This window comes from Saccostrea cucullata, unplaced genomic scaffold (genome assembly GCF_032062105.1).
Source record: "Saccostrea cucullata isolate Sc308-1 unplaced genomic scaffold, CSIRO_AGI_Scuc_v1 ctg4528, whole genome shotgun sequence".
NCBI classification, from domain to species: domain Eukaryota; kingdom Metazoa; phylum Mollusca; class Bivalvia; order Ostreida; family Ostreidae; genus Saccostrea; species Saccostrea cuccullata.
The window spans coordinates 21,594-45,081 of record NW_026940199.1 but is presented as its reverse complement, the minus strand read 5'-3'; the positions used below and the strand labels follow the sequence as shown (position 1 = coordinate 45,081).

Here is a 23,488-nt window from a genome sequence, read left to right as displayed (position 1 = left end):
AATATTAAATGTACATGTCGTAATTTTATTTGTAAATATCATGGGAATATCACCAATCATCGTATGTTATTAATGTAGGCTTTATAATTCATCGTATATGTTTATCAAACGAATATTGTTTGGTTGTATAGTACAAACCCGAATTTCCTCCATTGATTAATCCCATCGTTATAACAAATGGCCGTCTGGCATTGTTATTCAACTGATGTAACTCGAAATACACTTGGCATCATCTCCAAAGTAATTCCCAACCAATAATTCATCCTTTTCCAGCGTTTGTAATACTTTTTAAAGCCTTGTTTACTTGGTGCAAAGTTGTTTACAAATGTCGCGCGAATACTGGCGGTACCGCTCGTTATTCGCGCGTGAGGTAATTCGCACCTACCAACCAAAAGGTATATAATAAACGATCCGAGAGACAAACGCCAGTAGTGCTTGCGCTGCTCAACCAGGCATGGTGCCTTCAGTGCCCATCAGACTGGTACTCTACCCATAGGTACATTTTGTACCATTGGTTTGGGTAGGCTGATGCCATTACAAACCCAGTGATTTTGGGTCCCCATCCTTTTTCTGGGTAAACTCACCATTTTGTGAGTAAAACACCCATTTTCCCCAGTATTTGCCACTTTTTGTTGATTTTGGCCACATTTTAGTAAATTCCTGACTTTTTAGCTGTTTTTCTTGATTTTTAATAAATTTATAGAAAATTGACCATCTTTTCTTATTATTGGGTAAATTTCAGAAATAAGAGACCCACATATAATTTCTGTAACGGGGTAAACCATAGAGTGGTAAAAGAATACAAAGTATTCAAAAACCACAACTATACCCAGAAACGTTACAACTGGTGTCAGAAGTGGGATTTTCTCTTTCTTATTTTTGTTTACCCAGAATTAAGAAATAGATAGAAATCATTTTATACTTAGGTACAATTTTATTAATTCAATACATTTTATTGAAATTGTCCATTTTTTTGTACAACATGGAATTTGAAGAAAGTTTTGAAGTAACTTGTAGGTCCCGGTCATCTTCACCCAATAACTTGGAGGATGATAGGATGGCCACTCCCGTTTCCAATCCTCCTTCTCCATCAAAGGCATCAGATATAGCCCAACCTGTGAATGAAAAGCAATTAGACGCTATCATGTCTATTATGCAAAATGTAAACCAACAATTGTTGGGAATGACAAATGAGTACCAAAGGTTGAGAGAGCATGTTGAAAATTTGGAAAAAGAGATTAAGAGTCCTATGCAAGATAGGGGAGACAATCATCGCTTTCCAAATTTTATACCCAGACCCATTCACCCAGTGAATTCTTATGACAATTTTCCTCCTTGCAATCATTCAAACCCTGTTTATGGGCAAAGGGAATATAACCCCGGTACAATGTCGGGTACCCATTATTCCCCATTACCTGAAATAAACAGGAATGAAAACAGAATGCCTTACCCTTGTACACCCAAAACCCATGTGACAATAAAACCCCAAACATTTGATGGCTCAGAGGACTTTGACGAGTACCTCGCCCAATTTGAAATTTTAGTTGACTTGCATGGGTGGGACTATAAAACAAAATCTCTGTACCTTGCCAGTAGCCTTACGGGTGGTGCCCGTGCCCTACTGAGCGAATTAAATGAAAATCAGAGAAGAGATTTTAACTCCCTTGTAAAAACCCTAAACAGGAGATATGGCTCCATTGAAAGATCTGAAATGTACCGTGCCCAACTCAAAACCAAAACCAGGGGTACAAATGAATCATTACCCGAATTGGCCCAATCTATTAAAAAATTGACCCGTCAAGCATACCCAACAGCTGACCCAACCATTATAAGCATTCTGGCACTCGATCAATTTATTGATGCCCTACCAGACCCAGATATGCGATTAAGGTTGAGGGAAGCTAAACCAAAAGACATAAACGAAGCAGAAATTTTAGCCGTTCGATTAGAAACTTATAGATTGGCAGATGCCCAGAGAAATAAAACTGTCAATGTCATTCGTGACACTGACCCTATTTCATCATTAAAGCAAGATAATCAAAACTTGCGGGATGACATACAATCCCTTACCCAAGAAATCAGAGCCCTTATAAGAAATGGTCCAAGGCCAACCCATAATTTTGGGCAAACCCCCTATGAAAATTATTACAATATGGGGTCTTATGAAAACCCAGTCAGACCTGAATACGAAGGGCATGAACCCACAAATTATGAACCAAGACCCCAGGGTCCATCCTACCAAGGAAATTCAAACAAAGGGAGCAAATACCCCAAAAACCCAAAACAAAATCCTTTCCGACCTCAAGGACAGGGAAACTACCCAGAGTCGAATTCGGGGGTCGGAAGTCGACAGGTTCAAGGGGTAGGCCCCAACACTTGCCATTAAATATGGCTCAACCACTCTCACTAAAGCCCAAACCCAATATTGAAAATAAAACAGAATTTGAATCTGAGAAAGAAACCCTTTGTAATACACCTACCCCCAAAGAAATTTTAGTGAGAGATATAAACGGGGGAAATGATGGAATTTATGTATTTGGAAAAATTGGAAATAAAGAAACAAATATATTAGTAGATACAGGTGCTAGTATGACTATTGTCAGTACCCAATTCTTTCAAAATCTAGATGCTGAGGAAAAGCCCCAAATTGCCCCAGTATCTATCAAACTTACATCTACAAGTGGTGATGCAATCCCGGTTAAGGGAGAATGCTTAATCAAAATATCACTTGAAAATGTTCAAGTTACCCATAAAGTACTTGTGGCTGGTATACAAAACCCATGCATATTGGGATTAGATTTTATGACCAAGAATTCATGTGAACTTTTTGTAAAACAGATGAAACTAAAGGTACAGGGTCTAGACATTCCCTGCTTTAGTACATCTTGTGTAAAAGTTGTGTCTTGTGGCAAGATAAGTCTTGCCGAGGATATTGGAAATCCTCCCCATTGTGAATATATTGCTTCTGAAAAGGTAGATAAACCTTTGAATAAGGATGAGGTTGAAATAATAGAACCTATCCCAAGTTTTGTTGAGAAAAATGAATTGATGATTCCCCAAACCCCTGAAACTGTAGACAGAGAAGTCACAGTTTGTCACATGAATTTGAAAGATGAAAGTAGCAATTTTTATGAAAATACCAAAAATGCCACAGTCAAATGTGTTGACAAAGTACTAGATAAATGGGAAAACAATACCCAAACTCTTGATGCTCCTAGCCCAGAACTCAAACCCCAATTTCTAGACCACTTGCCATATTCTAATATTGAAAAACTACCCGAAGAAATTGCAAATGAATCAAAGCAAGAGTTTCAATTGAATGAAAATTGTCATGTAGCTTATGACAAGCTCAAAAGAGCCCTAACCAGTTCCCCGGCCTTGTCCTACCCTAACCATGAAGGATTATTGAATATCCTAAATACTGATGTCTCCAATAGTGTGCTAGACACTATACCCTCTCAAGGACAGAGTGATGTAGAAAAATCATCTATGCTGTACCCTACACTAAGCAAGCCATCCCCAGTTCATACCTTGAGGAATCCTTCCAGGCCAAGTGATGTACTTCCGGATATGTATCCTGACCATTTCCCCGTGATGCTGAATTCGTAACAAATGGATGTGTCGTCACGTGTGCTGGACCTTTTGGACATTTTGAAGGAATATATTATGTAACTGTGTTAACTGTATAAAAATGTGATTTGGATGAAATCAGAATACTTGTGGTGTGCAGATTTGCAGATTTGTGATTCGTCCCTGTCGTGACTTTTCCATTTCAGTGAATCCAGGAAGTGATGACGGATGGACTGTGATAAATAAAAACATTGTTTTATATAACATTTTTTGGTAAAATTTAAGTATCGATAATCGAATAACTGTTATTCATATTATTGTTATTCATGCCTATGATTATAACTTGTTGACCACATTGTATTTATTGATAATGATATTTGTATATGTATTCTTGTGGCCCACGATTATGTTTATTGCAAATGTTACTCATTGACTACGTTTTAATTACATGGCGATATTCCCATGAAAATTAGTCACCAAAATGAGTTATGATAAAACGATCCAACATTCGGGACGAATGTTTTCATGGAAAGGGGGCTGTGTTACAGATTTTCCCCTTACCCAAAACAACCCACAAGATTGGATCAACCCAATTTATGCCCTAAATATTAAATGTACATGTCGTAATTTTATTTGTAAATATCATGGGAATATCACCAATCATCGTATGTTATTAATGTAGGCTTTATAATTCATCGTATATGTTTATCAAACGAATATTGTTTGGTTGTATAGTACAAACCCGAATTTCCTCCATTGATTAATCCCATCGTTATAACAAATGGCCGTCTGGCATTGTTATTCAACTGATGTAACTCGAAATACACTTGGCATCATCTCCAAAGTAATTCCCAACCAATAATTCATCCTTTTCCAGCGTTTGTAATACTTTTTAAAGCCTTGTTTACTTGGTGCAAAGTTGTTTACAAATGTCGCGCGAATACTGGCGGTACCGCTCGTTATTCGCGCGTGAGGTAATTCGCACCTACCAACCAAAAGGTATATAATAAACGATCCGAGAGACAAACGCCAGTAGTGCTTGCGCTGCTCAACCAGGCATGGTGCCTTCAGTGCCCATCAGACTGGTACTCTACCCATAGGTACATTTTGTACCATTGGTTTGGGTAGGCTGATGCCATTACAAACCCAGTGATTTTGGGTCCCCATCCTTTTTCTGGGTAAACTCACCATTTTGTGAGTAAAACACCCATTTTCCCCAGTATTTGCCACTTTTTGTTGATTTTGGCCACATTTTAGTAAATTCCTGACTTTTTAGCTGTTTTTCTTGATTTTTAATAAATTTATAGAAAATTGACCATCTTTTCTTATTATTGGGTAAATTTCAGAAATAAGAGACCCACATATAATTTCTGTAACGGGGTAAACCATAGAGTGGTAAAAGAATACAAAGTATTCAAAAACCACAACTATACCCAGAAACGTTACAATGTGTGAATAAGATGTGAATTGTCACTCTCATATTTGTCGAATTTGTCGGATAAGAATTTGACAGATTTCTCAATGTCTCCATTCTTCTCTTCAACATCTTCCACCCGGTACTTCAGATTTTTCAAGCTCCCCCATTTTGGACTCGATCTTATCCAGTTTACACAATTTTCTAGTGATGAAGTCCAGCTTTTGATTTGTCGATTCTGTCTCTTTCTGTAGGACAACAAGTCTAGCTTGTACATCAACAAAGGTTACTATATGTGTCTGTGGATTAGCACTCAGTGGGGATGGCAATTCAGATGTCGGTGTAGATGTAGGTATAGGTATTTGATCAGAGGTAGGTATTTGATCAGAGGTAGGTATAGGTATTTGGAAAGATTCACCATAAAGTACTTTGTTTACCTCATTTATGACATCACTGACCAATGGCGCCAAGCTACCCTCATTGTCACTTACATCGGAATTCACAGAGTTAGACAACTTTTTCCTCTTCTTACTCTTCTTTTTCCCTTTTTCGGCGTCTGAGGCCATGTTACAGGTGTTACAGGTGTAATATTAAGTTTCTATCACCAACTAATGCTCAAAAGAAGCATAAATCAACAAAAATTCTCAGCGCGGGGAAAAACACAACCATCCGCCTAGGATCCCGATCCCGGAAATTCGCATACCGCCATCCGCCACCCTGTTTTTAAAACAAACGTCCATTTTTAAGTGTCAATTATCTCGATATACCGCCACAGGTGCGTGTGGTCAGTGAAGCGCGGCTAATCGGTTGACACTATCCCTGTTGTAAAGTATGCAAAGACAGACAAGGTACATGCAATTTTAAAGTAATTAAACAAGAACTAAATAAACAATAATTTTAACATGAACTGTTATAATAATTTTGTTTTCTGTTTAATAAAAATAATTTAGTCACGGCTTCGCCACGAAAGCGGGGTCGTTGTTAAAGTACGCCGATAACTATAACTATATTATTTAGATGACCTCTGATTTAAACAATGCAAAGTTTGCTGAAAAAAATAATTATACGGCATAAATTGTAAACGTTTAATTAACAATGTTCCCATAAACAATAAATTTATTCAAGAATTCATTTTACTTATTATCGGCAATGTATCACGACGATCGACCCAGCATGTTTTTTTTTTCAATAGAATACCTGCAGATTTATTTATTTCATAACTGCACATTTTGTTTTAAATAGCGAATTTTTACATTAAAAAAATAACTTGAAGTATTTTTAATCAGAAATATGTTTTTATATACATGTACATGTAATAATAAAATGGTATAATAATTTCTAAGAACGGTAACTCTACTTCTTTTTTCCAGAAGATGGGATATTCAATTCATCGCCAAATTCGTTATACCGCCATGATTTCTAAATTACAAAAGGTGGCGGTTTATCGAGAATTAACTGTAGATTTAAAGTATTTTTTCTTTCAGATGCTATTGAAAGTTATGAAATAACTTTCAATAATAAACTTGATATATGGGTACTTAACACAAACAAAAGTTTGATGCATGGATTGAAATATATTTTTTGACTGATTTTGATTTGAAATGACATATTAAATACTAAATCCCTGAAATATAAAGAAATCGAAGGTTTTCCTTGTGGCTTAGATATGAGACTTTGTTTTGCTTTCTATATAATTCCATACATAATTTGGCACAATTTTTTTTTTTACGTTATGACAAATTCGTATGAAATTTTTCCCAATATTCTTGGTAAACATTATTCAGGTTATCAATTTAAATGTAAATCTATGAGAAATATTGCTGAATTCGCAAAATAGTTTGTGTTATTTATCCTTAAAATAAATATGTTTTATTTAAACATATAAATAAATTTGTAACAACTTCCTATAAATAAAGTCTACACATCTCTAGAGTTCTAAAATCAAAAGTTAACTCTTAAGCTTGAATAAATAAGTATAAAAAAGCTTTTGGTCAATATTTTCCCGCCAAAGCCTTTGACCCCCTTTGTTCTCTGTGTCTACTAACCCAGGAACAGTCAAACATCTCATCTTGTTTTCAATTGCTGCTTCCGCTACACAATATAAGATTCTTCATTAACGCGTTATAAGAAATATAATTATCATACTTTTTTAATTCAAATATGTAGACGATTATTTTGTAAACTCGTACATGCCTTGCAATTACTTATAATGAATACTTACCTAATCATTGAATACATGTAGTTAAAATATGAATAGAAAAATCCAATTTATATTTTAAACATGGATGTTATTAAGTCATTTTCATTTTGTTCTAGATCTATAACATTCTCTATAAAAAGAAGATGGGCGCATTTAGCGAGTTATCTGCAGGAATCATTTGTACGAAACATTTATGGTTTAAATGTCCATGATTTGGTTTGCTAAACATAGCTGGTCTGATTTTACAAACACGTCCATAGGTTTTTTTTTTTATTTAGTTTGAAAGACCTTGTGGAATTGTAACATTTATGCCCGTTTTTTTCACTTTTCAATTACGCCCAGATTCCTGCCGAATGCCAATCAAAAGCGCCCTTGTTCTTTACAAGTACATTTTCATCATGATAACAACGATAGTAATTTTTTTAGAAGAAATAATTTGTAAACTTATATGATACTGCTGATACTTGAGACTCTTACAGACTTGTATTCAGAAGAAAGGATTCGATAACTACTTACAGTTTTTTTAAGTTTTTGAAGTTTTCCCTTGGAAACATTAACATGCTGGTATCTTCTATAAGACGTCGGACAAACGAACCATTCATTTTGATTAATTCGTCAGTGATCCCCGGGCTGCAGCCTAAAGAAATAACAACCTTAGAGAAAAGAATTCAAATTCAACCAAAAAATAATAATAAGCTTCAAATGAATAATTGAAAATTACCAAATAAGACAAGAGAACTCCCGAGTTCGTTGGACACCTGACGTAGAATGGAATCAACCAAAGTGGAGTTATCGTCCTTACAAAAGCAGTATACCCGGTGTGGGGTGGACATCCTCTGCAAGCAAAACAGTAACTCAAATTCTGATCTTAGTTTCCTCAAATTTTATTTCTAGTGATACTGGAGAATCACCCCTTCAAATATGTGGTATTTTCTGCTTGGATTGAATATTCGAATTACGAAAGCCTATTAGGATCAATCTAAAGAGAAAAAAATATTAAAAAGGCGTTATAACGCCTTTTGAAAAGGCGTAATAACGCGAAAAAGGCGTTATAACGCCTTTTGGAAAGGCATAATAACGCGAAAAAAAGGCGTTATAACGCCATTTGTAAAGGCATTAATACGCCCTTCCATTCCAAAAGGCGTTATAACGCGTTTCTAAAAGGCGTTATTACGCCTTTTTAAAAGGCGTTATAACGCCTTTCTAAAAGGCGTTATTATGCCTTTCCAAAAGGCGTTATTACGCCTTTCTAAAAGGCGTTATTATGCTTTTCCAAAAGGCGTTGTTACGCCTTTCAAAAAGCGTTATTACGCCTTTCTAAAAGGTGTTATGACGCCTTTCTAAAAAGCGTTATTACGCTTTTCTAAAAGGCGTTATTATGCCTTTCCAAAAAAGTTATTATGCTTTTTGAATAACCATTATTTTGCATTTAACAGGCTCGTGCTTTTGATAGCCCCTCTCCCTCTATACTGGCCAAATTCGTGGGGAAACTTCTCGGTAAAACTTTATTTAAATGCAATAATTATCCACAGTTTTACATACTGCAACAAACTGGTCAGGAACCAAGAAAGCCATAGTTAATTATTATATTTAAATTGTAGCAAGACTTTTCTCAAAAGTATGTATGTGTGGAGGGGGTACCCCATTCGCACTCGTACTACTGGCCTACTTGCAAAGGAAAATTTTTTTTTCTTTCTAGATTGATCCTAATAGGCTTTCTCGAATAGTAAATGACTATTTGAAAAAAAATGGTGATATCAGCAATTGGAATTGGATGCTGCGTGATAGCTAGGCCTTATAAGTATATACTACCTATCATTGGTTGGTACTGGCTTACTTGTTTCATATCAATTGTTTGGCCTTCGTTTTTTTACTGTAATTGTATAGGAAATGTTCTGGGGTCTGACCTGCTTGTCTGTTACTAAAACAGTCTTGAAATCTGGCCACTGGTCAACCAATACACGCTTGTCTTTTAGAACTCCTTTCCTGAGTAGCTTGACAGGATAATACGTCTACAGAAGACAAACATTAATATTATATAAGAGGATTATTTTGGTAATTTTCATTGGCTGAAAGAACGTCACGTGATATTCCTCCTTTTGTGATGTCGACGCGAAAGCGCGTCCGCGGAAAATGATATCGCACGGCACACTGTTCGGTTGCACTAAAGTTACGTAGAACTTGACGTCATAATATAAGAAGCGTGTTTTAACCATTGTGACGCAATGACAGCCGAGTCTGTTCAGTTAGGACTGTGTCGGTGCATTCACTTTGAGTGATTATATAATATAACTATTATGGACTTCAGTGAACGGTCAATATGTGGTTATAAGGACTCATGGCAATATTGATATTGACCTAAGACACAAAAAATGATAGCGACCTTGCAGGCTCCGTTGCTATCACTTTCTGAGTCTTCGGTCAATATCAATTGTCATGAGTCCTTATAACAGCATATCGACCTACACTGCAGTCCATAATTGTATACTATTGCATGAATTTACTTTTTACCTTATTGTTACATTATTTCGTAAGGTACCAGCGAAAATAAAAAAGGAATGAGTGTTACTTTTGTCTTCTTGTTATTTGATAGCAAATATAACTTGCATACATTGTTGTAAGCATGTAAACATGCAGTAATTAAAAAAAGACAATGAAAGGGTGAATAATTTGTATGTTGAGACAATCTGTGTTTTGAGATTGTTCATAATAATTTTTGTTGTCAATAATTTTAAATTTTGCCATGCAATATTTGAACTTATCTGATAAAATACCATATACATGTACTCCCAACACCATGTACTATGTCTGTAAAATATATAAACATAAATAAAATACTCTCAACATTCAAAATCTTTAGCCAATAAAATAGGAAATACATTGTTTTAACATAGTACGCTTGAACTAGAGCCGAGCTCGTTGCAAAGCAACGAGTAGGTCTTCAGTCGGAGCTGCGGACAGAGAGAAATGACCTTGAGTCATGGTCATGCCATGTTCTAATTTTAAAGCAATCTTTTAAGGGTAGATATCATCTTAATATGTTTTACTATTAAAAAAAGGATAGTAAAGGAATGTTTGCGACCTTGACCTTGTCAGAATGACCTTGGGTCACACCATAACACACGTTGGTGATGAGCATATCTCATTTGTGTGCTACCGTATTGACAAATTCACACATGTTTTTTCAAACAATGCATCCAGCCAAAATATCTTATTATAAATGACCTTGATTCAAGGCCATAACGCACTCTGCATGATTTAAGCCATACCTTTTGTTTAGATAGGCCTTGTCACAGCTAATATACATGTGTAAAAAGTTATGGTCAATTTTAAGCAATGTTTAAATTTTGGAAAAGCCCGATAAACTTCAAGGTCAAAGTTCATGATATACTAGTATTTGAAATGATTTTATCACAGGTTACGTACATGTGATGTTTGTGTAATATGAAAGCCTTATCTCTTCTCATTAAAAAGTTATGATCAAGCCTCAAGGTCAAGTTGTCAAAAGTCAGTGTATTTAGAAATACACAGGGATAAAATAAAATAAAAATAAAAGCCCTATCTCTTCTCATTCAAAAGGTATGAGTATTGTTAATGTTTTTGAAAACTTCAAGGTCAAAGGGTAAAAAATCAGTGAGTTTTGAAAGGTATTGTCACAGTTAATACATTTTTATAAAATGGAAGCTTTCAAAAGGTATGGTCAATTTAAAGTAATGTTATTTTTTAAGTAGGTCAAGCTCCAAGATCAAGGTCACAGGGTCAAAAATCACAGTATATTTGAAAATCAGATGTCACAAATAATGCACATGTGAAAAATCAAAGTCTTATTTCAACTCATTCAATAGTTATTATCAAGTTTAAAGTTCTCGTGACAGATGGACAGACTGGCTGACGAATAAGGTTTAATGTTCCCTAAAAAAATAAATACATGTAATTCGAACATGATAAATTGAGAAATACGAATAATAATAAAAAAAAATAAAAAATATTAGAATATAAATCAGGTTTCTTACATGAGATTTCTTTAAAAACTTATTAATACATATTATTCAAGTACATGCAAAACATGTACGTTGGAGGATCAAGACGCGGAGACCGGTCATTTCGATGAGAACATATATACAACTGTCTCGTTACGGGGTAGGTGGTGTCATAAAAGGATTAAATTCCTGAATTCCACGTCTGATTTTTTTAAAGTCTGTCTTTGCGAGGCTAGTGCTTTATATTGTTTCAACAGAATTTAATTTTATGAAAAGAATTATTTCAAATGTTTATTTTTGACATATGCTTAAATTTTTACCTATCAATTTGAGTTTAAATAGTAAAAAGGAATTTGTCACTCAGTATTTATCGGTCCTTCGGATGAGACCGTATAAACCGAGGCCCGTGTCACAGCAGGTGTGGCACGATAAAATCCCTCCCTGCTCAAAGGCCGTAAGTGCCGAGCATAGGCCTAAATTTGCAGCCCTTCACCGGCAATGGTGACGTCTCCATATCATTGAAATATTTTGGAGAGGGACGTTAAATAGTATACAATCAATCAATCTAAGGAATTAGTGTCAATCCTTTACAACCTGTCTTTGTTTTCTGTGACTTGATTTGATTTATTTTTCAAAATACAAACTTTAACTTTTTATTGCTTGACTTACGTTTAATAAATTTTCATCACAAGTTCACTTGTGTTACTTTAACCAAAAATATTCTATTAAAATAATGATTCCATCTTCTTTGTTAACTTTAAATTGCTAGAAATATAGTGTAAAAATCCAGAATGAAAATAAAGAATGTTAGAAATGACATTATTAATTGTCGGAAATGCAATGCAAAATTCCGGAAATCAAATGCAGCAAAAACTGGTACCTCCACTTACCCAAAGAAACTAATACATGATAATCTCTTTTAGTCCAATAAACACGAAAGAAAGGCTTGGAATATTTGTGTGAAATTACAGGGACCAATTTTGCATTTGTTAAAAAAAAATTTAATTATTCATTTTTTTCTCTCGTATTCTGAAAGCTCGGAATGTACTAGAATATATTTTAGGCGCTCTTCCGTGTAAGAAAATCAGGGAGCGGATGGAAGATCTAATTTTAATTAGATTGAATCATGTACCCGTAAAATCGTGTCATGGTGATATTCTTTTTATTCGAGGAAATAAAAGAAATACATTCGGTACAGTTGCTTCATTTAATTTTCGATTTTCATGAGAATTAGAAACGTCACTTCCACTTACAATTTCCTGTGTGCATTTGCCATGTTTATTTGTATTTGCTAATTTAAACAACATCGCAAATTTTTCTGATATAAAGCAATTAGAACTAGTGCTAATTGTAACGGGGACCGTTACAGATGTTCCCCAAACGCTCCCCAACTCCCTTTTGGTGCCATATTCCCTATAAGCTTCATTAAATAAGACAAACTCTATGCATTTGAGACTTTAACAACGTTTACCCAGAAGTGTACCAATTTTAGCATTGCACGCGTGCGCATGTGAAGGCACATGCGTAATGACCATATAATCTTGTCTTCACAATCTATATATTTTAATATACTAAATATCAAAGTATTTAATCCAAACGTATTAAAAAATACGCTAATTCAAGTGTATTTTTGATTTTACTCATTTCACGTGCACGCACATGCTCACATGAGCATGGCGACCATACTTTCTTGTAGAAGTCCATTACATCTATCTATGTTCTAAATCCCACCCCGTTTGGTTGAAAACCAAGGGAGTTATAGCTGTTCAAAGTTTCAAAAATCAGATTGCAGCACACGTACATGCACGTGTATGCATGTGCATGGTGACCATGTCTTCTTGTAGAAGTCCATCATATCTATCCATGTTCCAAATCCCATCCTGTTTGGTTGAAAACCAAGGGAGTTATAGCTATTTGAAGCATAAGCCAATCAGATTGCAGCGCACGTGCATGCACGCGTTTTCAAAATAATTGCTATATATCTTATTGTAAAATATCCTAATGCATGCCTATATTTAAAATTTCAAAGGATTTCGTCAAAAAACAAGAAAGATATTAAGACTTTAGTTTCAGCCAATCAGAGCAAAGCGCACGTGCATGCGCGTGAGATCTTGCTTTTTTGACCATGTCATCTTGTCTATGCTTCTAATATATACTTCTAATATGAGTTTTAAAGCATATCATCAATAATTTAAATAGTTACGTCTGTATCAATTATATTGGACATTTCTCGTGTTGCACGTGCGAGCTCTTGCAAGCACACGTGCATGCACATGCTTTCATGATATTTCTTTTATTACGGGCTGTAGATCTCCCTAATGTATGACTATGTTCAAAATTTCAAATGATTTTATCAAAAAACAAGAAAGATATTGAGACTTTAATTTCAGCGAATCAGAGCAAAGCGCACGTGCTTGCACGTGCGATCTTGCTATTTTGACCATGTCATCTTGTGCATACTATTCATATATCCTTACATTATGAGTTTCAAAACATTTCGTCTAAAAATAGAAAAGTTACAGTTATATCCATTATATATTGGTCATTTCAAGTTTTGCACGTGCGCGCTCTTGCAAGCACGTGCGCGCAAAATGACCTTGATTTCGCAAATCTACATAACATGCCTACTTACCCTAAAAAGGTTTCCCCTTAATCGGATGTGTACTTTACAAGATCATTCGCGGACAAAATTTTCCCGAGAAGAAAAATAATAATAACTAGAGCCGAGCTCGTTGCAAAAAAGTAGGTCTTCCGTCCTGTTTACCGAAAGTACATCTGTAACTTTCATTTTTCAAAAAAAATGAGTAATGATGTCTAAAAATGGTCTAATCCTCCAAATCTATATTAATTATTGCAATATTAAGCCATTTTGGCTACTTCCGGTTTGACCGGAAGTGACGTCGACGAACAAAAAATTACGATTTTAGCTTCCAGTGATATATTTAACCCAAAAACCTGTCAAAAACGGCAAAAATATGCAATTTATGACTACTTCCGGTTTGACCGGAAGTGACGTCACCGGACGTACTTTAACGACATCGTTAGATATAGCTTGACATTTTGAACAAATTTGCTTCTTTGACGTATAACAAATTTTCAACACTTTTTGAGATATAAAAGAAAAACTTTTGGCCCCTTTTGGCCCTTTATTATAGGGACCAGCCCCTTATTGTTGACATTTTTAGAAAGATCTTGACATTCTCTACAACTTTTGTTCTATATGTCTTTACAAAATGTTAACATGTAAAAAGATATTGCAGAAAAGGTGTCAAAATTTTCTAAATCCTCGGTAGGACTTTTTTCGAGCCATAGCGACCGCCGACGTGCTGCACTTCCGGAGAAAAAGATAGGTGTATGTCACATCAGCACATGTTGCTCTATCATCGCTGAAAATTTCATGCTTCTGTGTTAAGTGCTTTTTGAGAAAACTGCCGGACAAAGTGACCCTCTGAAAATCACTAAATCGTGAAAATCTCAAAACCGGAAGTGACGTCATCAAAACAAAAAATTATATATCAAGTTCGTTTGATGTTCTATCAGTCCTGAAAGTTTCATGAAAATCGGGCGAGCCGTTTCCGAGAAATCGCGTGCACAAAATCGGTAAGAAAAAAAAACAATAATAATAATAAAAATAGTGGAAAAGAAACCTAAGAATCACAAGAAGGTCTTCCGCTGAAGACGGAAGACCTTAATAATAATAATAATAATAACTAGAGCAAAGCTCGTTGCAAAGCAACGAGTAGGTCTTCCGTCCTGTTTGACCGGAAGTAGCTTTAATTTTTAACAAAAATGAGAAATAACGCCCAAAATGGTTTGAATCCTCTAAAGCTATGTTAATCAATGCAAAAATAAGCAATTTTTTGCTACTTCCGGTTTGACCGGAAGTGACGACAACGGACGAAAAAATTATTTTTTTGCTTCTAGAGACATTTGTTACCAAAAAACCTGTCAAGAACGGCAAAAATACGCGTTTTTCGACTACTTCCGGTTTGGCCGGAAGTGACGACGCCGGACGTTTTCTGACGACTTCAATAGATTAAGCTTGTCATTTTGAACAACTTTGCTTCTTTGACGTATTACAAATTCTCAATACGTTTTGAGATATAAAGAAAAAACTGTTGGCCCCTCTAGGCCCTTAAATTTAGGGGTCAGTCCTTTTTTCGAGATATCATTTGAAAGATCTTTAAATTCTGCACTTCTTTTGTTCTATACGTTTTCACAAAATATTTTCAGGTAAAAAGATATCGAAGAAAAGGTGTGAGAAATTTTGAAATTTGTGATAGGTCTATTTTCGGGCCATAGCGAGCGCCGACGAGCACATTTCCGGTAAATTTGATATACCTGATGCACCTCTCCAGACATAGCTCTACCTAGCCTCAAAGTTTGAAGTTTCTATCTAGAGCCGTTTTTCGGGAAAATTGTGGACAAAATGACCCTTAAAAATCAGAAAATCGACGATATCTCTAGACCGGAAGTGACGTCATCGAAACGGAAAAAAACGCATAAGGTTCAAGTGATGTTCCATACGTCCTGAAAGTTTCATAAGATTTTGTTGAGCCGTTTTCGAGAACTCGCGTGCACAAAATCGGTAAGAAAAAAAAAATAATAATACAAGTGAAAAAGAAACCGAAGAAAAACAATAAGGTCTTCCGCTGAAGACGGAAGACCTTTAGAGCCGAGCTCGTTGCAAAGCAACGATAACTTCCGTCACTGTTTGACCGGAAGCAGATTTTATTTTTAACAAAAGTGAGAAATAACGCCCAGAAATAGCTTGAATCCTCTACAGCTATGTTAATCATTGCAAAAATAAGCCATTTTTTGCTACTTCCGGTGTGACCGGAAGTGACGACGACGGACGGAAAATAATTTTTTATTGTCCCAAGAATCTGTTACCTAAATTGTCAAGAACGGCTAAAATTCGCGTTTTCCGACTACTTCCGGTTTGGCCGGAAGAGACATCGCCGGACGAATTTTGACGACGCCAATACATTAAGCAGACATTTTGAACAACTTTGCTTCTTTGATGTATTAAAAATTCTTTATAGATTTTGAGATATAAAGAAAAAACTTTTGGCCCCTTCAGGCCCCTAAATTTAGGGGCTAGCCCTTTTGTCGAGATATCATTTGAAAGGTCTTGGAATTCTACACTTCTTTTGTTCAATAAGTCTTAACAAAATATTTTCAGGTAAAAAAAATATCGTAGAAAAGGTGTAAAAAATTTGAAATTCAAGATACGACTATTTTGACGTGCGTCATTTCCGGTAAATTTGATATACCTTATGCACCTTTCCAAACTTAGCTCTACCTAACCTCAAAGTTTGAAGTTTCTATCTAGAGCCGTTTTTCAAAACTGTGGACAAAATGACCCTTAAGAATCAGAAAATCGACGAATCTGGCCGGAAGTGACGTCATCAAAACGGAAAAAACGCATAAGGTTCAAGTAATGTTCCATAAGTCCTGAAAGTTTCATAAGATTTTGTTTGGCCGTTTTCGAGAAATCGCGTGCACAAAATCGGTAAGAAAAAAAAAATAATAATAGAAGTGAAAAAGAAACCGAAGAAAAACAATAAGGTCTTCCGCTTTAATAAGAAACAGAGTAAAAACAATATGTTCCCCAACTTCGTTTGGGGAACATAATAACTTGATTCAGGCCCGTATGCATGTAACGATTGCAATTACTTCAAAGTGGAGGGGGAGACGGGGCCTAAAAAATTCTCGTACTACATGTGTACCTTTCCAATAATAGAATCATCTGTACAAATCAAAACAAGTTGCAGTATTGATATCCCCATTTTTTTAAATAACGAGACTATAATGGACTTCACAAGGGTAGAATTTAACATTAATTTATGTATATGCGCAATTAAAATCACTATCAAAATTGGCAGTTATCGATAGGTCATCCTTTGTCACCTATCAGTGTAACCAATGAACTCGTCCAGATACCTGAGCAGCAGAGAAAAGCAGCACATTTTATTCATTCGTCAAAGAAAAGAATCCGACATTTAACACTTTTAAATCTTTGAATACACATACACGTTCAAGAAAACCTTTATATTTGTGTCTAGAAATATTCTTACGATTAACGCAAATAATCTAGGACTCGAGTAAAAATCAAAAAGCGGTAATGTTGACCTCACGAATGTATATAGGTCAATGTGCGATCGATGAACGGCTTTCATAACAGTACACACACACAACAGTCAGGGTCCGCGGAAAATTCACGATGCATGAATTAAATGACAGTGAATTATCTTAAGCTTGAATTATTTTTTTTTATAAATAATAATGATAATCATGATAATGCTACATTGAATATCAATCGAAGGAAAGATGATAAGTATTTTCCCCTGAATAATCTGTATGACATCCAGCTAGAGAATACGTTAAAAACTTATTTCAACAAAGTTAAACATTCAGTTTAGCTATAGGTATATTATTCTTGTCCACCCTATTACATTTATTTCAGTTATATACGTGTTATACGCATACGCACATAGAATTTTTCTTCACTTACCGTATAAAATCACTTACCTGTACATGGATTATCAAGTTTTCTGCTCATTTAATAACACATCACTCGAACAAAATAACGTTTTCATGAGACCAATAAGATGTTAAAGAACCCATTTCATATCGATAACCATATCGAAATATTTACCGTTTTTGAGTTATAGAGCAAAATTTTTCAAGGTCTTTCAAGGTCCCTAAATCCCTAATTTGAGGGGCCAGCCCCTTTTTAATGTTGTGAAATGATAGATCTTTAGATTATGCACAATATTTGTTCAACATGTCTTAACAAATTATTTTTAGTTTAAAAGATACATATGGAATTATATGTCAATTTTTGCGCTTTTAGGCATTCTCATTTTTGACCCCTACCTAGCACCGTTTTGAGGGCAGAAATCGAAAAAGAAAAAGCGATGTGCACAACTTCTATTCTTCTAGTATTTGAATTCAGTAGAATTTCTGCTCCAGCTTTTGTCGTTTCTGAGCCTTTGTCTGGAAACGAACAGTACCAAATTTTCATTTAAAGGGAAATAACTCGAAAGCGGAAGAGAATTTTTGAAAACATTCTAATTGAGTTTTGTAACGTTTAAAAACTCTGAAAATTTGAGCGAAATCTGTTAAGAAATGAGCGAGTTACGAGGTCTCAAAGTTGGCGTCTAGGAAAAAAAAAAGAATAATAGGAACTAGAGCCGAGCTCGTTGCAAAGCAACGAGTAGGTCTTCCGTCGGAGCTGCGGACAGGAGAAATGACCTTGGGTCAAGGTCATTCCACGTTCTAATGTTAAAAGGGTAGATGTCATCTTATTTATGTTTTACTATTAAAAAAGATAGTAAAGGAATGTTTGCGACCTTGACCTTGTTAAAATGACCTTACGTCACACCATGACACACGCTGGTGATAAGCAAAGCCATTTGTGTGCTACCGTATTGACGAATTCTTAAGCTATACTTTTTTCGATAGGCCTTGTCACAGCTAATACGTGTATACATGTGTAAATCTAGGTATGAAAGCGTTATACTTTCTTTATCAAAAGTCATGGTCAATTTTAAGCAATGTTTAAAGCCGGTTAAACTTCAAGGTCAAAGTTCATTATATGCTAGTATTTGAAATGATTTTATCACAGGTTACATACATTTGATTTTTGTGTAATACGAAAACCCATTCTCTTCTCATTCAAAAGTTATGATCAAGATTAAAATTGTGAAAAGTAGGTCAAGCCTCAAGGTCACATTGTCAAAATCAGCGTATCGGTATTTAAAAAAATGTTGTTACAGGTAATACACAGTGGTAAAATAAAAGCCCTAATCCTCTTTTCTCTCAAAAGGTATGACTATGGTTAATGTTTTTGAAAAGTGGGTCAAACTTCGAGGTCAAAGGGTCAAAAATCATAATGAATTTTCAAAGGCGTTGACACAGGTATTACATGTACATGTTTATAAAATGAAAGCTTTCAATAGTTATGGTCAATTTAAAGCAATGTTATTTTTTAAGTAGGTCAAGATCAAGGTCACGGAGTTAAAAATCACAGTATATTTGAAAATCAGATGTCACAAATAATGCACATGTGAAATATGAAAGTCCTATTTCAACTCATTCAATAGTTATTATCAAGTTTAAAGTTCTCGTGACAGATGGACACTGTCAGACTGGTTGACATATAAGGTTTAATGTGCCCTAATAAAAATAAAGACACGTTATTTGAACATGATAAATTGAGAAATACGAAGAATAAAAAACTAGAAAATATTAGAAAAAATTGCGCTGTAGCTATATTCAATATCCGTGTTTTTCAACTGCTTGAATCTAAAAATATTATTTACCGTGTGTCTTAACACATTCCTTAAACTTTTCTACAGTTAAACATTCCTTACAACCGTTTTTAATAGTCCTTCTGAGCCTGAACTTGAGATAATATGGATGGCACTGTAATTCTCTGGTGATCCATCTCAATTTTTTTAGAACAGCTAGCGAGCTACAGATCTGTAGCATGACAATTGTCATAAAGTTAATTTTGCAAATTCATTTGAAATGTAACAGAATTGAATTTTATGAAAAGAATTATTTCTAATGCTTATTTTTAACATATGCTAAAATTATTTACCTATCAAGTTAAGTTAAGACAGTAAAAAGGAATTTGATACTCAGTATTTATCTAAGGAATTAGTGTCAATCCTCAACCTCAGAGCGTTCGACTTGTATGATAATTGCGTATGTGTGATAAAACTGCCGTGAACTATCCCGGACGTGAACATTAGATGTACTGGACATTCCGTAATCAAGAAAATATAGTTTTACTCTGGACTATTCCGAGTTACCAAAACGTTTGTATGTATGTCCATGTGTGAGCGTTTCAACCTGTCTTTGTTTTATGTGACTTGACTTGATTTATTTTTCAAAATACAAACTTTAACGTTTTATTGCTTGACTTTCGTTTTATAAATCACTTGTGTTACTGTCACCAATTATATTCTATTAACTTTGTTTAATTGTCGGAAATGCAATGCAAAATTCAGGAAATCAAATGCAGCGAAAACTGGTACCCCCCCCCCCCCCCAAAAAAAAAAAAACTAGTACATGTAGTACATGTACACACTTCGATGCTCGATTGTACACTCTAGAAATTAAAAAGTTTATGAATAAAAAAGTTTAGTGAGGCATACTCATCTCTGCCGACCTTTTCTTAAATTTATTTGACAACCTGCGAATTAAAAACAATATCGCGTATGATTTTTGGTTAATATTAAAAGGTTATGGAGTAAACATGGATTTCAACACCAGCCCTGACCTGCCATTCTCGACTCTGAAGGAAAGCATTGTATCATTTCAGGGGGTTACGTATCGCAATGAGAGGAAATTTAATAATTTAATCTCTTTTAGTCCAATAAACACGAAAGAAAGGCTTGGAATATTTGTATGAAATTACAGGAAGAAATTTTGCATTTGTTAGAAGAATTTCTAATTATACTTTTTTTTTCTCGTATTCTTAAATCTCATGTTGGGTGCTCTTCTGTGTAAAACAGCATGTAGTTTAGTTAATATCATGTACATGCACATAAAATCGTGTCATTGTGATATTCTAGCTTTTTATTTGAGGAAATAAAAGAAATTTATGAGCATATTATTCGGAAAAATACAATGATAAGTTATGTAGCAAATTATGCAAAACTCAAAGTTACTTAATTTTATTTTCGATTTTCATGAGAATCGAAAACGTCACTTCCACTTACAATTTACTGTGTGCATTTGTCATGTTTATTTGTAATTGCTAATTTAAACAACATCGCAATTTTTTCTGAAATAAATTAAGCAACAATTAGAATAACTTGATATAGGCCCGTATACATATAACGATTGCAATTACTTCAAAGTTGAGAGGGAGACGACGGCGCCTAAAAAATGTGTACCTTTCCAATAATATAGAATCATCCGTTCAATTAAAAACAATTAAGTTGCAGTTGTGATATCCCCGATTCTTTAAATAACGAAACTATAATGGACTTCACAAGGGTAGAATTCAAACATTAATTTATGTACATGTGCAATTACAATCACTATCAAAATTGGCAGAGTTATCGATAGGTCATCCTGCGTCACCTTTCAGTGTAACCGATGGACTCGTCCAGAGAAATCATCTGTACCTGAGCAAAATCGCAGCGCCTCTTATTCATTCGTCAAAGAATAGAATCAGACATTTTATCTTTAAATACTCGTACATGTTCAAGGAAACCTTTATATTTGTGTCTAGAAATATTCTTACGATTTACGCAAATAACAAATTCTTGATTTTAAACTGAGTAAATCGATGACTAGCATCGTTTTAGATAACTCTGGGACTCGCGTAAAAATCAAAGAGCGGTAATGTTGACCTCCGGAATGTATATAGGTCAATGCATGCGCGATCGATAAACAGGTTGCACAACTGTAAACAAAGCAGTCAAGGTCCGACGAAAATTCACGATGCATGAATAAAATGACAGTGAATTATTTTAAGCTTGATTTTTTTTTTAATAAATAATGCAACATTGAGTATCAATCGAATGAGAGATGATAAGTATTTTTCCTATCTCCCGTCTTGTAATTCAAACTAAATACAAGGAGAAAGTTGTCTCTGAATAATCTGTATGACATCCAGCTAGAGAATACGTTAAAAACTTTATTTCAACAAAGTTTAACATTCAGTTTAGTTAAGTATATTATTCTTATCCAGTTTATTTCAGTTATACGTGTTAAACGCGTACGCATAAAGAATTCTTCACTTGCTGTATAAAATTAATCAGTTACCTGTACATAAAGTTTGCTGCTCATTCAATAACACAAGATTCGAACAAAATAACGTTTTCATGAGATCAATAAGATGTTAAAGACCCATTTCAAATCGATAACCATATCGAAATATTTACCGTTTTTGAGTTATAATGCAAAAACTTTCATGCTCCCTTGACCCCTAATTTGAGGGGCCAGCCCCTTTTTAATGATGTCAAATGATAGATCTTAAAATTATGCACAATATTTGTGAAATATGTCTTAACAAATTATTTTTAGTTTAAAAGATACACAAGGAAATATATGTAAAATTTGGCGCTTTTAGGCATTCTCATTTTTGACCCCTATCTAGCACCGTTTGGAGCGCAGAAATCGAAAAAGAAAAACCGATAGGCACAACTTCAATTCTTCTAGTATTTAAATGCAGTAGACATTATGCTCCAGCTTTTGTCATTTCTGAGCCTTTGTCTGGAAACAAACAGTACCAAATTTTCACTTAAAGGGAAATAACTCAAAAGCGGAAGGGAATTTTTGAAATGTATGAAAACATTTTAATTGAGTTTTGTAACGTCCAAAAACTCTGAAAATTTGAGCAAAATCCGTTCAGAAATGAGCGAGTTACGAGGTCTCAAAGTTGGCGTCTAGGAAAAAAAAAAAAAGAATAATAGGGAATAATCTTAACCATCAGAATCAGTAGAAGGTCTTCCGCCTGAGCAAGACCTTAATAATCTTAACCATCAGAATCAGTAGAAGGTCTTCCGCCTGAGCGGAAGACCTTAATAACACAATTGATATATATCATTTAAGAATCTATCATGGGTTCATTTTTGCAGTGGACAATCTGAATAAATGTCTTAATCGAGAAAAACCAGTGGTCCAAACACTGCACAGTAAATATTTTTATATTTTCAACAGAGAAATCTAAACAGATCATCTAGAATTGCCAAATTTAAGTAATCCGAACCCCCACACTCGTACCAGGCTACCTACCTTGAGAGAATAAGGCAACTCTTGTTGCAACCTTTCCTCCAAATATCCGTAGTTGGAAGAATCAAGTTCTTGCTCGAATGTATTCTTTCTGCGTTTGCACATTTTGTAGAAATCATTCACCCTTCGGATTTTTAACCGATTCAAAGCTGGAAAATTCATTTTGACTTTTGAAAGCATACTTTCTTTTTAGTAGTCTCGTTCAAAGAAAGGTCTCCGTAAATCTCCGACCAGCCAGAGGTATCTGGTAAAGATAGGTGATATCGTTTTTAACGCCAAAACTAGGCTTACCGAAATTCTGGTAAAGTTTTTGATTGGCTGAAAAGAACACACCTACATTATTTAAACAAATACATGATAAATCGGCAGAAAAATAAGTTAAAGATGTAAAAGTTATATATGTCTAAAAGTTAAAGCTGTTAGAGAGGAATTGTTAACAGTAATGCCCACCAGTTATATGTAAGTGTGTTTAATAATGTCTTGCAAATATGCTATCGACAGCAAAAGTGAAAGTAGTGTAGCCCTACCTGCGTAATACACATTCCTTCTGTTGTTATTGTGATT

The 23,488-nt window shown here is 34.8% G+C and overlaps 1 protein-coding gene and 1 long non-coding RNA gene across 3 annotated transcripts in view; both read right to left on the bottom strand.

Moving 5' to 3' along the window:
* The window catches only part of LOC134254954 (glycine N-acyltransferase-like), a 31,642-nt gene that overhangs the window by 7,335 nt on the left and 819 nt on the right, over positions 1-23,488 (bottom strand). The window contains exons 2-5 of one of the 2 annotated variants that reach the window (XM_062737489.1): positions 22,928-23,073; positions 9,092-9,196; positions 7,906-8,020; positions 7,701-7,821 (exon numbers count right to left, since the gene is read on the bottom strand). In XM_062737489.1, coding sequence (XP_062593473.1) covers positions 7,701-7,821; positions 7,906-8,020; positions 9,092-9,196; positions 22,928-23,029 — 443 coding nt within the window. In that variant the 5' untranslated portion in view covers positions 23,030-23,073. Of the gene's footprint in view, positions 1-7,700; positions 7,822-7,905; positions 8,021-9,091; positions 9,197-22,927; positions 23,123-23,488 lie in introns of those variants that run through there. The other variant, XM_062737488.1, reaches the window with a different exon arrangement.
* LOC134254955 (uncharacterized) lies at positions 921-4,688 on the bottom strand. Its single transcript, XR_009989415.1, has 3 exons — positions 4,313-4,688; positions 3,531-3,803; positions 921-1,115 (listed from the first exon to the last, which is right to left on the bottom strand). It is a non-coding gene; the product is annotated as an uncharacterized LOC134254955 (long non-coding RNA).